The 15919-nt window shown below is 43.2% G+C and overlaps 1 protein-coding gene across 5 annotated transcripts in view; it reads left to right on the top strand.

Moving 5' to 3' along the window:
- Window positions 1-15919, top strand: part of TPK1 (thiamin pyrophosphokinase 1) — a 332856-nt gene that overhangs the window by 18991 nt on the left and 297946 nt on the right. The window contains exon 2 of one of the 5 annotated variants that reach the window (XM_039243077.1): window positions 1258-1350. The exons of 3 other annotated variants lie outside the window; for them this stretch is intronic. Coding sequence is in view for 1 of the 2 variants with exons in the window: in XM_039243074.1 (XP_039099005.1) it covers window positions 5032-5033 (2 nt within the window). In the remaining variant the exon portion in view is untranslated. Of the gene's footprint in view, window positions 1-1257; window positions 1351-4994; window positions 5034-15919 lie in introns of those variants that run through there. One more of the 5 variants, XM_039243074.1, reaches the window with a different exon arrangement.

The following is a 15919-nucleotide window of genomic DNA, read 5'->3' on the forward strand; positions in this document are numbered from 1 at the left end:
GATGGACCGCGGCGGCCCACCGGGGGCGAGATGCAGCGGAGAGGGTGGGCAGGGTGCACTGGGTATAAGCCGGTGATGGCGGGACGAACCCGTGCCAACCCCTGCTCCCGGCAGTGTGGTTGCTTTCCGTTACCGTGTCCTCCAGCTTGCCGATCCACCCTTCTGCTTTCTTTAGTCTACTCTGTATTCCCTCCAGCATATTTTTAATTTTAGTTATTGAGCTTTTCATGTCTGATTGGTTCTTTTTACATTTATTGTGTTTGTGTTGAGGGTCTCACTGAGATCCTGCACTCTTTTCTCATGTTCATTACTTTGAATTCTTCAGCACTTATGTTGCTTATGTCCCTTTCATTTAGTTCTCTGGCTGTCGAGTTGTCCTGTTGTATTTGGGACATACTCCTTTGTCTTCTCATTTTGTCTCTGTCTCTGTGTACTGGGAATGTCGCTACCTCTCCCAATCTTAAAGTGGTGTCTTCTGCACAACGGCTTCTCTGGTGCCCTGTAGCCCAGCGTCCCCTGTTCTCCAGACCCTGGGGCTCAGGGCTCTCTCCTTGGTGTGTTGCAGGTATCCCACCGTTACCACTGTGGCTGAGCCTCATTTGCCTTGGGTCCACTTGGCTGCGGTGACCCACTTTGCCTGTTGTGGGAGGGGCTTGGTCCCTGTGCTGTTAAGAGACCAGTCTGGGAGCGTAGTGGGTCTGTAATTGGCTCGTGTCATCAGTCCGACCAGATGCCTTCCTTCAAGGCTGCAGCTGCACTGAACTCCAGGGTGTTTTCCCTAGGTTGTCCCCCTGAGGCTTTTGTCGGTGGGCAGGCTGGTAGTCAGCCCAGAGGCCTGCTGGGGCTGGAGACGCGCTGATGGGGGGGCGTGCGCTCTGCACTGCCGGTTGTAAGACTCGGCTGCCAGGACTCTGACTTTCTGGTGTGTGTGGTTCTCGTCCCTTCTCCCCAGGACAGGAGTCCCTTTGAAGAGGTGCTGCTTCTTACTGGGCTGCTCGCTGGATGGGACAGGGCAGGAGCCACTTGGGGAGGGACTTCTGCCAGGTGGGGATGTTGGATGGGACAGATTCCCTGGGGGAACATGGTAGGTGGAGAGTGCTGTTTCCCACGGGTTTCTGACTCCCTAGGCTGGGGGCAGGGGCGTGAGGGAAATCGTGCCCACAGGTTCTTTTGTTCTTGGAGCAGTCTCCTAAAGGTCTCTGCCCCCCCCAGCATGCCTTCTGGGATTAGTAATAAATCCCCTGCTTTTATACCCAGGTGCTTTTCAAACTGCTAGGAATATGCTGCATCTTGGAGTTATGGTGGGAACTTAGTTTCCTTCGGTCCTCCGCTCTCCTGTAGCTGAGCCCAGTAAGTATTGAAGTACCTGGAGTTAAGTCCTGCTGGTTATAAAAGCTCATGAAGTTAAGCCCTGCTGGTTTTCAAGGCCAAATGGTATGGGGCCTTGTCCCTCAATGCAGGTCCGTCCCCTGTGTCTTGAGTGCCTGGTGTGGGGTCCGCTCCTCTCCCTCCTCTGTGCCTGTGGGGTCCCTCCCATTTGTAGTGAGTCGGCCAGGATTTGGTTCGTGTCGCGACTGTATCTGTGTCCTCACCTTGTTGGCCACGTTGCCTCCTCTCTACAGTTAACTGGGAAGTGTGTTCTGTTAGTCTTCGAGCTTTTTTCTGGGTTGGATTCACTGATGGGGCTGTCGTAGGACAAGGTCACCTTAGGATTCCATTCTGCTATCTTCCCAGAAGCCACGAATTGTACACATTTTAAGTTATGTATGCTTGATCTCTGTGTGTTAGGTAAGGTTTCCTGCACTAGACTGTTGCAGTTAATACTGAAAATGTCTTTTTCCCCACATGTTAAGGTTTTTTAAAATTATAACTGAATTTGGAACTAGGAGGGGATGCATTTGGGATTCGGGTATCCAAGGGACAGAAAGCAAAAGAAGCAGCTAGATCTGTGATAGAATCGAAGGACTGAGCGAACATCAGGAACAGAATGTGAGGTGATGATGAGGATATACAGGTGTCTGGTGCCTGAGGCTTTTTAGGTAAAATTTTATAACCAGACTAGTTTGGGGGTGAGACGCCTGATGGAAGTCGTATTGACTTTTTATTCAAAACTATAAAATGGTTTATCTTTTTAATTTCTCCTTTCTCTTTCTTGATCTAAATTACTATTATCATAGGGACAGTTAGTTTTGAAAGTTTTCTTTGCCTCTTAATGACTCACCTGAATTAGTGTTACCTGCTTCAGCGATTCTGTTAGGATTTGCCTTCAGTAGTTCCTGTGGATGAAAAAGCCTCATGTGAAGAGAGCCCATATGCATGCCAGCTCATACTAATGTCATTCATAGAAGCCAGTAATTCAGTGGAAATATGCATTGGGCTGTGATATTAGATAACTATGAAAGGATTATGCATATTGAAGTATTGCATACTTGAAATCGATCATAAATTCACCCTTTCTATTACTGTTAGGAGATGAGTTATTGTTTCCACTCACCAGGTAAGAGCAATACTTGAGGTACAATCTGACATTACACTTTTGCCCTTCAACTGCTTTTTGAAGTGTAAATGGCCTATGTTTAGCCAATCTCCTTGTTATGAAATTGAATCATTTTTATGGAATCTAAGCTGGAACTGCTGATGCAGCTATTAACAGACACAGAAGAACTGCTCAGTTGAGATGAGGGCTTTAAAGACGGTTGAGTTCAGGGAGGAATTTTCTGCTCACTTGTACCACACTGTTGGAGCTGCGTGTGAGCTGCATAAGCTAAACTGTGCTCATCGTGGTCTGTTTGTGTTGGCACAGTAGCTACTTGTGTTTGTATCATCGGCGTAAAGATGATGCTGATTGTGCATATTTGCTAAGAGCTTACTGTGTGTGAGGAGCTGTTCCACGAGTTTCACACGTATTCCCTTGTTTGTTCTTACAAGGAATGGATTGTGCTTTCATTTTAGAGTTGAGGACACTGAAGTACACGGGTACCATGAATGTCTTGCCCAAGGTCACATATCCAGCAAGTGGAAGAGCCCTGGTTTAGACCTAGGCAGTGTGGCCGCAAAGCCTGACACATCGGCCCTGTGCAGTGGTGATTCTGTGCATGTCCCTGTGGAATGCCCGAGACTGTTTATTGTCTCCTCTGAAGGCTCTCCCCACCTCCATAGATAGCCCTTCTCTCTAGGACCACTTTAATTTTGGTCTCAGACTGATTGCTGAGACCACCAGCGTCCTTAGTTGGGAAATAGTAAATCAGTTAGGAATGTATTTGGGTATAAGTAATAGAAACACTAATCCCCCAGCAGACTAATGATCAGGGCTTTATTTTTCCTAAATAACAAGAGGTCTTGGATTCAGGTGGTTGAGAGCTGGTGCTGCTGCTGAATATTCTTTTTTTATTTTCATTTATTAAATTTTTTTTAATGTTTTATTTATTTCTGAGAGAGAGATCGTGTGAGCAAGGGAGGGTCAGAGAGAGGGAGACACAGAATCTGAAACAGGCTCCAGGCTCTGAACTGTCAGCACAGAGCCCGACACAGGGCTCGAACCCACAAACCGTGAGATCATGACCTGAGCCGAAGTCGGACGCTTAACCAACTGAGCCACCCAGGTGCCCCTGAATATTCTTCTTTTTAAATTTTTATTAAATTTATTTTTTAAATTTACATCCAAGTTAGCATATAGTGTAACACAGATTTCAGGAATAGATTCCTTAATGCCCCTTACCCATTTAGCCCATCCCCCCTCCCACAACCCCTCCAGTAACCCTCTGTTTCTTCTCCATGTTTAAGAGCCTCTTATGTTTTTATCCCCCTTCCTGTATTTATATTATTTTTGCTTCCCTTCCCTTATGTTCATCTGTTTTGTATCTTAAAGTCCTCATATGAATGAAGTCATATGATATTTGTTTTTCTCTGACTAATTTCGCTTAGCATAATACCTTCTAGTTCCATTGATGTAGTTGCAAATGGCAAGATTTCATTCTTTTTGATTGCCAAGTAACACTCCATTGTATATATGCGCCACATCTTCTTTATCCATTCATCCATCGATGGACATTCGGGCTCTTTCCATACGTTGGCTGTTGTCGATAGAGCTGCTATAAACATTGGGGTGCGTGTGCCCCTTTGAAACAGCACACCTGTATCCCTTGGATAAATACCTAGTAGTGCAATTGCTGGGTCATAGGGCAGTTCTATTTTCAACTTTTTAAGGAACATCCATACTGTTTTCCAGAGTGGCTGCACCAGTTTGCATTCCCACCAGCAGTGCAAAAGAGATCCTCTTTCTCCGCATCCTCGCCAACATCTGTTTTTGCCTGAGTTGTTAATGTTAGCCATTCTGACAGATGTGAGGTGGTATCTCATTGTGTTGTGATTTGTGTTTCCCTGATAATGAGTGATGTTGAGCATTTTAGCTGCTAAATATTCTTGATAGGGACTCAGGCCTGTGCTTTGTGCTCTTCCATCCTTTTTTTTTTTAAATTAAAAAAAATTTTAACATTTATTTTTTTGAGAGAGACAGAGCATGAGTGGGGGAGGGCAGAGAGAGAGGGAGACACAAAACCTGAAGCAAATTCCAGGCTCCAAGCTGACAGCACAGAGCCCGACATGGAGATTGAAGCCATGAATTGTGAGATCACGACCTGAGCCAGTATCGGACACTTAACCAACTGAGGCTCCAGGCGCCCCTGTGCTCTTCCATCCTTACTTGCTGGCTGCTGGCTTCATGCTTGTTAGTCTCCTGGACGCAAAATGAGATTTTGCAATTCTAAGTATTAAGGATGCATTCCAAGCAGAAAGAAAAGAATGGAGAGATTTTAAAAGGGGGCAGCCAGCCTTGTTCATCCTTTTATATCCGAAAAGAAAAAGCTTTTCCAGAAGATTCATGCAGTTGACATTTTTGTTTTATGTCCTAGTGGCCAGAACTAGTCACATGGCCAGTTCTAGATACCAACCACATGGAATCATGTTATCATGACTAGTTTAGACCAGCCAAGACTTGTCACCGGAGACCGTGACAGGGACATACTGCCACCCATGTAAGTTGAGATTGTATTGACATAAGGAAGCAGGTTGGGTGGGGTGGATGTTGGGGAGATAGCTGACAAAGTTGAGCAAAGGGTGACTTATAGGAGCTCCAGTCCTGTAATCAGGATTTGGATTCATGGTAATCTTGCTTGTCCTCAGGATCTAAGTCTCTGATTTCTGGAATGTGGTTGTCATTTTTTATCTCAGATGAAGGGGCTCAATACCTCCTTTTCCTCGAAGGCCTTTTTATCATACTCAAGTCTAGTTTTTGTGGATCGGGAGTTTACATTTCTCTGCTTTCTACCCATTCCAAAGCATCTTAAATATGAGAGTCCTGCTGAATTCCAGTCCAGGGATGATTCCTTGGTATTTGTTGACCACTTTCTCTGATGATCTCATTTGTCTCAACGGATTGTCTAGTTCAAAAGTTGATGAGGGCAAGGGTCCTCCTATCAAAGAAGTAGGTCAAAGATCACAGGGCAGGATCACTTACTGAGCACTGCTGTAGCTGATCTGTACACTTGTCTGAGTTCCTGGGAGGCAGTCACATGCATTCTTCATGGTTATATCTCCTATGCTAAGTGTTCTACTACATGTATTGGAGAATAAGGTAGGGCATTGAAGTTGACATAGCTCCACAAAGGGGCTTTGCATGTACCGCGGTTGCTTTTCCCATCCTTGCATTGGTGTTGAAACCCAGGCTAATAAGTGGCTAATAAGGCCCAGCCTTTGGCCAGACTTCATCTACTCCTTGTCTTGACCCTTAGCTAACAGCATCTGCTCATGAGTTTGCTCTTCTAGCCCTCAGTTTCCTCACATTATCCACCAACACCCATCCCCCACCAACACCCACATTTGAGAATAAGCCTTTCTTGTAAGGCCAGGTAGAGTTTTAGAACCCAGTCTTATTTATTTAGCTTACTCTATTTCATCCAGCCATTTTGAGATGTTTATAGTAAGAGGCCTTTGTGTAAGTTTAGTCTGATATGTTTCTATGTCTTCCTTATTTTAGGCAGAGAATCTTACACACATTTAAGCCTTTTATGGATAACTCACAAATTTTATCTGCTATTGTATCTATTAACCATCAGCTTAGTGTCTTAAGACTGTAGCGATTTCCTTTTTCCTGACAGTTTTGCAATCTGGGCTAAATGAGGTGGTCGTTTTTTAATTACTGCCCCTTCCTTGGACAAGAGTGTCCACGATGGCTTCTTCACTTCTCCGGAAGGCGCGTGTAATGGAAAGCATAGAGTGAAATGTATGGAATGGGCCTGGGTGAGTGTCTCTTCCCATATGGTCTCTCCAGGCTACTAAGAGCTTCAGGAAAGTGCATCCCAGGAGAGCAAGCACCATCACAGAAGCACCTGTCAACACCCTGTTTGTGTGCTTGTTAATGTGACTTTGAAGTAATCACCTGATTCCGCTCAGTTGAGGTCCAAGGGCTTGAATACCAGGTGTGTTTCATTGGGGGACCATCAGTGTAACAGAATGGCTTACTTGTTCACCTATGCATCATAGTAATCTCCCACAGCAGCTCTGGAGCGGAATGGCTACGTTTTTTTCCACTTTGTTTTGTATAAAACGAATTTTGCTATTAAGTCTCTTCCTTTTGAATTGCAGCGTGTTTTGAGGTAACATTAGATTTATCCAAAAAGTTGCAAACATAGAGTTCCCGTATGCCTTTCTTTCAGCTTCTATTGCTAACATTTGCATTGAACAGGAAACTAAAAGTTAACGTTGACACAACACGATACTATTTACTATACTATGAACTTTGTTTGGTTTCTACCAGTTTTTCTACCAATACCCATTTTTTTGTTCCAGAGTCCAGTCCTGGATCCCACATTGCATTCAGTGGTCATGTCTCCAGATCTTTCCAAGTCTTCCATAGCCTGGATACTTTTGTAGAGTAGTGGCCAGTTATTTTGTAGAAGGTCCCTTGATTTGCCCTTGTGTGATGTGTTCTCATAACTAGGTTGAGGTAGTTGGATATTTTGGCAAGCGTCCCACAGAAATGATGCGCCCTTCTCCGTGCCTTGTGTCAGGGGCAGTGTATCTTATTACTGGCGCTGTGCATCTTTTTCACACTTGATTAAAGCAGCTTCTCCCAGGTTTTTCTACTAAAAAGTTCTAATTTTTCCTTTTCAGTTAATATATATCTTCAGGTAGATACTTTTATGAAAATATTGTTCAGACTTTGGCTGACTATATTTTTCATGCATTGGTGAGTTTTTGTCTGCAACAGTTCTGTGGTGTTCTAGTGGTAAATTTCTATTTCTCTGTTCCCTTTTACATTTATTTGTATCAGTACGAACTTGTGTATGTTCTATTTTTATGGATTATAATCTGACAGTATTGTTTGTTTCCTAAATTGTTACAGCTTTGACCATAGAGTTTAGATTGATTCCTAAGTCCTTTAGACATACCTATGTCCTTTTTGAACTTTCTTAATTTCTGGCACCACAGGATGCTCTAGGCTTGTATTGCGTTTTCCCTGCCCTAGGCTTGGAATCAACCAACTTAAGGAGCCCTGGGTCCTTTTACTGGAGAATGTTATTTAGGAGCCAAGATGTTGGAGCTTCCTGTACTTATTGCTCCCGTTCTATGATTTCATCAAGGCTCTCCATGTGAAGAGCCAGGGGGAGTAATTGCAGTGACTCATGCATGCTTACAACTCTCTTAACCTCTGTGTGTCCCTCTGTGGATGCACTAAAGCATTGTTGAGTTCATGCCAGTACCTCAGATTCAGCCCAATGTCACAGCCTTCCGGTGTTCCTTATTTGCAGTTTGACAGTGAAAGACCTGATTTTCCTTATCCACAATATTGTTTACTTGTTTGTTGAACCCCAGTGTATGTATAATGTGCTTCAGACTTGCTGACCCATAACCCTGTGAGAAATTCACTAACTGGGCCCTAGAATTTGTGCATCGTTCTTATTGTCTTGAGCTTTGCAGTATCTAGTCCGAATACTGTTTTCCATAGTGCTCTTTAACTTTTAATGTGCTACTTTAAAAATCAGGTAGTTGTTAGATTTTGTCAAATGTAGGAGAAAGTGCAGAAAAATAGGGAAAGAGGGTGATAGATGAAGGAATTAGCCATTTTTTGAGGGAAGTGGGTTATATGTGTATATCTGAATTCCTGCAAAAAGAAGTATTTTAGATAATTTTGATTCAACTGTCCGTTTGCCAGAGAGGTGAAGTGATACAGTAATGCAATATTTCAATTTTCTTATTTGTATATTTTACTGATACATTAGAACTGTCAAACATAAGTAAGAATTTTGAAAAATTCCCTTTGATGTGCATGTAAAAGTTATGTTCTTATAAGTATAAAATGGTGTCTGATCTGATGTATTTCCATCCTGATCCCATTCACGAATTGTTTTTGAGATAATTAGGTACCCTACTTTTTCTTAAAGATAGTTTTACTAGAATGTTGTAGTATTCTTGCAGAATATTGGAAATACAATGCATTAAATCTCTTACAGTGATAGAATTACTCTGTTTTCTAGAAGAGGCTGAGTTTGGGAAAAATCGGGAACAATTGTCTGCTGGTTACATATAGACAGCCAAATTAACAACAACAAAAAATACAACATTGGACCCCAATAGATTTCTTATCTTTAATGGAACATCTAGTTTGGGTAGTACTGTAAATAGAAGCATATTTGGATTGGAAAGCTTTGCAAGAAGAGAGATAATGATTATGCATGTAAGCGTTTTTAAAACAATAGTAGTTATATTTGCTCTAACGCTATGTGTGCCGTAACTTAAGGAAAAATGTCTGCACACAGTGTCATTCCAGTCCACTTAAAAAACCACTCCAGGGACGCCTGGGTGGCTCAGTTGGTTAAGCGTCCAACTTTGGCTCAGGTCATGATTTCACAGTTCGTGGGTTTGAGCTCCGTGTCGGACTCTGTGCTGACAGCTCAGAGTCTGGAGCCTGTTTTGGATTCTGTGTCTCCCTCTCTCTCTGACCCTCCCCTGCTCATGCTGTCTCTCTCTCTCAGGAGTAAATAAAACATTAAAAAAAAAAAAAAACCCACCCCAGCTCCATTAGATAGCATCTGGGTAAAAATGCCAGTTTATTGAAAAAATCCAGAGTATATTAGTTTATATTATGTTAAAAAATATGTTACTAAAATACCACATGCTAAGTGTAGTAAAACTGTAAATCTGTTCATTAGTATGTGTTCTACTATGTCTACAGGAAACAATTAGGTTGTAACGTCTCTTGGGAGGATTTGCCAGGGAACAAACTTCAGTGGGTCCTGTAAGGAGTAATGGCTGGTTTGGGTTCATCAAACTTGTATCTGTTAAAGAGGTCACTTAAAATGTAAAGTATGGGGGCGCCTGGGGGGCTCAGTCAGTTAAGCATCCAACTCTTGATTTTGGCTCAGGTCATGATCTCACAGTTCATTTGATGGACCGCCACATTGGGCTTGGTGCTGACAGCAGGGAACCTGCTTTAGATTCTGTGTCTCCCCGCCTTCTCTCTGCCCCTCCTCTGTGCACTCTCACCCTCTGTCTCGCTTTCAAAAATAAACATTTAAAAATGTAGAGTACAAAATGGGATCTTAGAAAAGCTATAAAGATTATTTCATCGATTTAATGACGTGACTTAAAATGAGAACTGCACCTGCGTCTTATGATCAGTTACAGCAAGTAATACTATGACACCAAAAAATGATTGATTGGAGGCTCCTGTCCTGTTCCCATTTCCCTCCTCTCTGCTTTAAAATATTTTTTGTTCCCTCTCTTTGTCTCTTCAAGCCTCTTTCCAATCTGTTCTTGATCTTTAAGGAGTTTGCAAAATCTAGGGAAGTAGGGGAAACGTACAGATTTTTGAAGTGGACGGAAGGTGTGTGTGTCACACAGGGATATAATCTAGAGCATATGGGGATCTTGAGAATTCTAGGAAATAAACATGACAGGTGTGTATATAAGATGCATATTACACATGCATGTGCAATGTAGGTATAGAACAAGGGCTCAGAGTAGTAACATCACTTGCCCTTTTGTCTAAGCAGCCATATGCTCTGTTTTAGTTCTGCCTCCATCAGTCTTCTATGAACAGACAGGCTTTTCTTGTAGAATTCTGTCAATAAATTATGTATCCCAATATGTTCACTGTGTTTTTGATAAAACCAGACACTGTTTGAAAACAGAAACCTCATCCAAAACTAATTACTGCAATGTTATCAAATAGGATCGCCTGGTAATTAGTTGCTAAATGTTTTATCCTGCCAGAGAATAGCAGAAGGGCAAGTGCACGCCGGGCGTTGTGAGCGTTTTGTAAGTTACCAAATATAGGTATGGTGAATTTTTGTCTGTGTTGGGCTTTTGTGCATAACTAAGGATATTTGGTGTGGTTTCATAAAAGTAAATTAATGGTGAAGGGGTGATCCTGTAGAGTGTCAGATTCTACCTTGTAAAAGAATATTACTTTGCTGATTAGCTTTAATAATGTTAAATTCACATAGAGAACTGATGCTTGTTTAGAGTTTTAAACTCCATCTATTTATTCATGGAAAAGAAATTGTAATGTTGGTGTCCATCTGAGACTAGTGTTTAAAAGCCCACTCAGTGCATTAACATAGCAGGATTGACATCATGGTAGTAATGAGGTGTTTCTAGCTTCTGAAATCCTGGCTGGACACCTCAGCTGAGGACTCTGGGAGGCAGTTTTCACAAGGTCCCCTGCTGCTTCCCTTGCCTTCAGCTCTTCAAGGGGTGGCTTTCCCACAGGGGCCCTTAAACCCTCCTGATGAGTGCTTGCTGCGTGTTGTATATTCCAGTGCGTTTTCTTCTTTGGGCCTCACTTCATGTCTCGAAGCTTCTTTTGCCCAATACCTTGTAGGCCGTGTTACAATGCTTCAGTGTTGTTCTTTCACACAGTCCTTATGCGTGAGCAGCTGTGACTTGGAGTTGTGAAAGCTAATTATAATAGGAAACCGAAATCTGAGTGTTCTTAAAGAAGCTTGGAATATACTGACAGCTTTTCCTCAGAAAATTGCTTTAATTTCTTTTATCTTTGTTCAGTATCTTAACTTACGCCTTTAAAATAAGAACTGATTTTCAGGAGAGCTATTCTTCTCTCACCTCGTGTCAGAATCCCACATAGTGATAGCAGGCTAAATTTTCACGGAAGGTTGCAAAGCAATTCTGGTTTTCTTACCGGCAACACTGTCAGATGAGAGGTAGAATGATGCAGAGAATATTGTGGGCTGTAGCTATTACGGTCCTACATCTGTAATTTCAGGCGTGTTCAGGCTTTATGCAAGTTCGAAACCTAGGCAGCCGATCTGATAGTTTGCACATGCCAGAGTTTTAAAGCTTTTTGTATTTTTATTGAAAGTTCCCACATAACATTTTTAAGGGATGGCAGGATAAGCTGAGTTACTCTGCAGTTAAAGGTTTTGTGATCTTTCTGTCTCTCGGGTTCTACTTCCCTGAGGGATGGTGGAGTGGAGTTTCTTCCAAAGCTCTAATCTTCCAAAAAAAAAAAAATCCCTTCTTTCTTCAGACTTTGCTCTGAGACTGGGTAATGCTGTGGTTAGCCCTTAAGAGTACAAGATCTCTGTTAGAGATATAACCATCTTGGGATGTGAATGCCATCCAGAAAGCTGTAGCATAGTTTCACAGTGATGAGACATCTACAGCTCTAGTTTATTCTGACTAGATTTTTGGCTAGGTCTTGGACGATACAGCAAATGGTCCCCCTGAGTTCAGATCTGGCTTTTCTGTTGTCTAGATTTTGCCAGGCACTTTTTTATCCTTGGGGGACAGATAGTTCTCTGTCTTTACTTTCTCCTTTGACACTCCTTCTGACTGTTGTTGAGGTGTTCAGGATAATCTTCATGGCCTCTTGTTGGGAGAAACTGTACAGTCATACTGGACAGGGAGCCGGGCTGGATATGTTTCCTTGGAACCCACGAGCTGGGGCTCTGGCCTGCCTCTGCTGGGTGCCCTGCCTGGTCTCTGGTCAGAGGACACAGTTGGGGGTGCTGAGGAGCTTGGCTTGGGTGATGAGGGAATCAGAGGATGAGAAGTATAGCAGAGTATGTGGTAGAGAGTAGTTGTTAACTAAGGAGTTCAGCCTTGATGGGCTGAATAGATCCGGGGTCACTCAGGGCCTCTGCTCTGACTGAATAGTAAGAAGTAGCTAACGTGTCGAAGAAAGCATTTTTTAGTGAAAAAGTGGTGGGCTTTTCATTCGATAAAGTTACAGACATAGCAGATAATCACTCAACCTTGTCACTCAACCTTTGAATAAGCCTCCTGGGGAGCAGAATATTAAAAAAAATGTATAAAATTGTATATAGAGATCTATGATTAAAGGAAAAGATTTGGGGCGGCTGAGTGGCTCAGTCACTTAAACGTCCGACTCTTGATTTCTGCTCAGGTGAGGATCTCATGGTTCATGGTATTGAGCCCCGTGTCGGGCTCCGTGCTGACATCATGGAGCATGCTTGGGATTCTTTCCCTCCTCTCTCAGCCCCTCCCCTGCTTGTGCACTCGCTCTCTCGCTCTCAAAATAAATGCTTAAAAAAAAAATAAAGGAAAACACTTAATAGAAGTTGTTTGTAAGGATGGAGTTTTTCAGTGACTTCAGGATTCAAAATATTTCTTGAAATTTTTATATAATATGAAACTTAATGGCAATATACAGGCACAAAAAGTACGTTTCCATTGCTACTACAGGGCACACAGAGAGGAACGAGTATAACTTGCTATGAAAATATTTGCATTTGGATCCCCAGTGATGTTTATATGCATTCGTGTGGAATCCATTTTACCTTTAGTTACATACTTAACTAAAGGACACAGAAATGAGGCTCAAATTGCAGGAGCATAAATTATTTTAATAGAATGTAGTAACTGCAAGAGTAAGGAGCAGCTAACCATTTTTCTTTTATACTCAGGATTTTCATTAGTATAAAATTTCATGCTAAAAACAACCTTACATACACTTAACTGGTTGTTTACTAACAAATACAGATGCATGAACCTGCTCACCTCAACAATGTGTGTATTCCCTAGTACTTGAATTGTAGGATGTCAGATTGGGATTACTGACATTTAGTGTGTACAGACATGTATGTTTTTGAAATCACTTTAGAAATACTTCCTTCATGGTAGTTAAAGTGGAATAATCTTAATCGTGAAAAATGAGTGTTAAAGTCCGTTATTTTTCATTTTTATTAGAATTGAGTTATGTTACATCATGTTATGTTAAATTTGCATCATGCTGATTAGTAGAGGTAGAAATGTAAATTGGTTTTTGCGATCAAGAAAAGTGGTACAACTATGTTTCCCCCCCGCTTTAGAAATATATTATGAGGTATAAAAATGTGGAAAATGAAGAATACATTAAAACTTGTAATGAAGGGAAAATAGCATTTTTTCTTCAGCCTCATATTTAGTAATTTTAGGGTGCATGTTGTGAAATTAATACTCTAGCCTGTCATATTTTAAAGAGGGAGGGTATTTGTGGATGTGTCTAAAGCTAACTGCAGGCAAGCATTTAGATACCTTTTTGGATATAAAAGATAAAAGGAGACGAAGTTAATGCTATGCAGTTCTAGTAGCTTAGGTACTGTCAGCAGGAAATGAACTGTTTGTGAAAATAGCATGAAATGTAATTCAGAGCATCTGTCTAATTTATCAGCAAGAACAAATTGCTCATGTTTTAAAGTATATCAATTACTCTAGGTACCCATTATTGACTTGTTCTACCTACTAACGTTTGCTCAAAACTAGAGAAAGTTTGCCAATCTTTTTGAAATAAGCCAGATGAACCTCTTACATTTAATTATTGAATTTGTACCCACTCACTATTTAAACAAAAAACAAATGGAAACTTTATTGAAGTAGAATAACCAGAACCAGAAAAGTGTTCAGCCTGGTCAGCCTGCACATGATGGATGTACCCCATGTCCCCAGCACCCAGATCCTCTGGCTGTGTATGTAGATTGAGCAGTGGGGAGTCCTTGCTGACTGTGATGTGAACGGTTTCATTCGTGGGATGGAAAGCCTGATTGTGTCAGGGGTTTAAAGAGAATGGGATATCAAGGAATTGGAGAAAACATTAGAATTCTCAAAAAAATTTTTTTGAGGCATTTTGCATTAATGTTGACCAGAGAAATAGAAAGGTAGCCTGAGGGGTGTGTGTGTGTGTGTGTGTGTGTGTGTGTGTGTGTGTGTGTGTGTGTGTGAGAGAGAGAGAGAGAGAGAGAGAGAGTGTGTGTGTGTGTGTGTGAGAGAGAGTGTGTGTGTGTGTGTGTGTGAGAGAGAGAGAGAGAGAGAGTGTGTGTGTGTGTGTGAGAGAGAGAGAGAGTGTGTGTGTGTGTGTTGTTAATTCTCCATGCTTTTAAGGGAGCTGTTGGCAATGGTGATGTAGGAGAAACGGGGGAAGACGTGTGGAAGAGGTTAGATCTCCTAGTGAGCGCTCCTGCTAGAGGCAGTGGGGCCTGGGGCGCCGAGGAACCGGTGGAGGCCGGACGGTCGTCGCGTAGCGAGGAGAGCAGTGACCGTGTAAGCGCGCACGTTTCTGCGTGACTCTGTGGAAGTTAACGGACTCGCTTTTATTGCTGAAGAAGGACGAAGTGTCACAAGGTGAGGGCGACAAGGAGATGGGAGGCGAGAGAAGTGAAGTGACTAGTCCACGTGAGAGCAGGAGCGTGGGGACCCTGTGTGGACCTGTGTCCCTCGCTCACACTGCGCAGACCGTCTCTCTGTCCCTGAGAAGCACGTCAGCGACTGTGAATATTGTTTCATTTGGTTTGAGGTTGGTTATTCCCATTAGTCACCAAATAACGTAACCTCCGTGTAGAATTCAACCGTATTGAACAGCTCCGCTGGTGAAAAACTGGAGAAAAGGTCTTTAAGTCTGCGGCCTCCCACGTATTCAGCCCAGTAAGAACGGGCGGGATTGCGTCCAGCGCAGTGCGAGGGGGGCCCCGGGGCGCCAGGCGCCCCCCCCCGGCTCTGTGACTCCGGGCCCGCAAAGAGGGAGCCTCTTCCGCTGGCTCGTCTTCCTGACGGGAACCGGAAAGAGGGCCCACCTGCGGGGCTGCGCGCCTCTCACGGCACTTGCAGCAGTTAGGGCCCCGGTAACGCCCCTTCCGGATGGCGATCGTTCACACCTCTGTGCCTCCGCAGTGCGCAGAACGGGCTCTGTGACGTTCCCTGGGTGGAAGGAGGCCGCCTGTTTCTCAGGTGCTCTGTGTACGAAGATGCGAAACTCCAATTTAAGTTGCCTTTTTTTTTTTAATGTTTTATTCATTTCTAGGAGAGAGAGAGAGAGAGACAGCGTGAGCAGGGGAGGGTCAGAGAGAGAGGGAGTCACAGACTGAAACAGGCTCCAGGCTCAGAGCTGGCAGTCAGCACAGAGCCAGACGCGGGGCTCGAACCCACGAACCGCGAGATCATGACCTAAGCGAAAGTCGGACGCTTAACCGACTAAGCCACCCAGGCGCCCCTAAGTTGCCTTTTTCCACTTAGTAGGTGGGCCCAGATACCATGTGCTCTGACAGTGCCTGGCACCTTCCGACTGTGAGCCACCGGTGCCTTCCAGTAAAGATCTCTTCCTCGTGGTGCAGGAGGGGCTCAGGTGGCACAGGTACTTTCTGAATGTTTCTCCGGGTCTGCCGTACAATTAGCCAAACACCAAGAATTGGCTGGAGAGAGGAGAACTGAAGCATGGATAGGAGTCCCTGTATCATGAGTAAAACACTCATCAGCTGTCTGTTGCTTTTGGGATGGGGGAGGGTGCGTAGGGGCTTGCAATCTCTGAATCTTTACCTTAAACTGGAAACCTCCCGAATTTCTATATTTTAAAACAATTCAAAGAATTTATAGATATTCTGAGGCAATAGGACATTTTTTGGGTGTC

The sequence above is a fragment of the Hyaena hyaena genome, unplaced genomic scaffold (assembly GCF_003009895.1).
Source record: "Hyaena hyaena isolate Hyena2069 unplaced genomic scaffold, ASM300989v1 scaffold_220, whole genome shotgun sequence".
Taxonomy (NCBI): domain Eukaryota; kingdom Metazoa; phylum Chordata; class Mammalia; order Carnivora; family Hyaenidae; genus Hyaena; species Hyaena hyaena.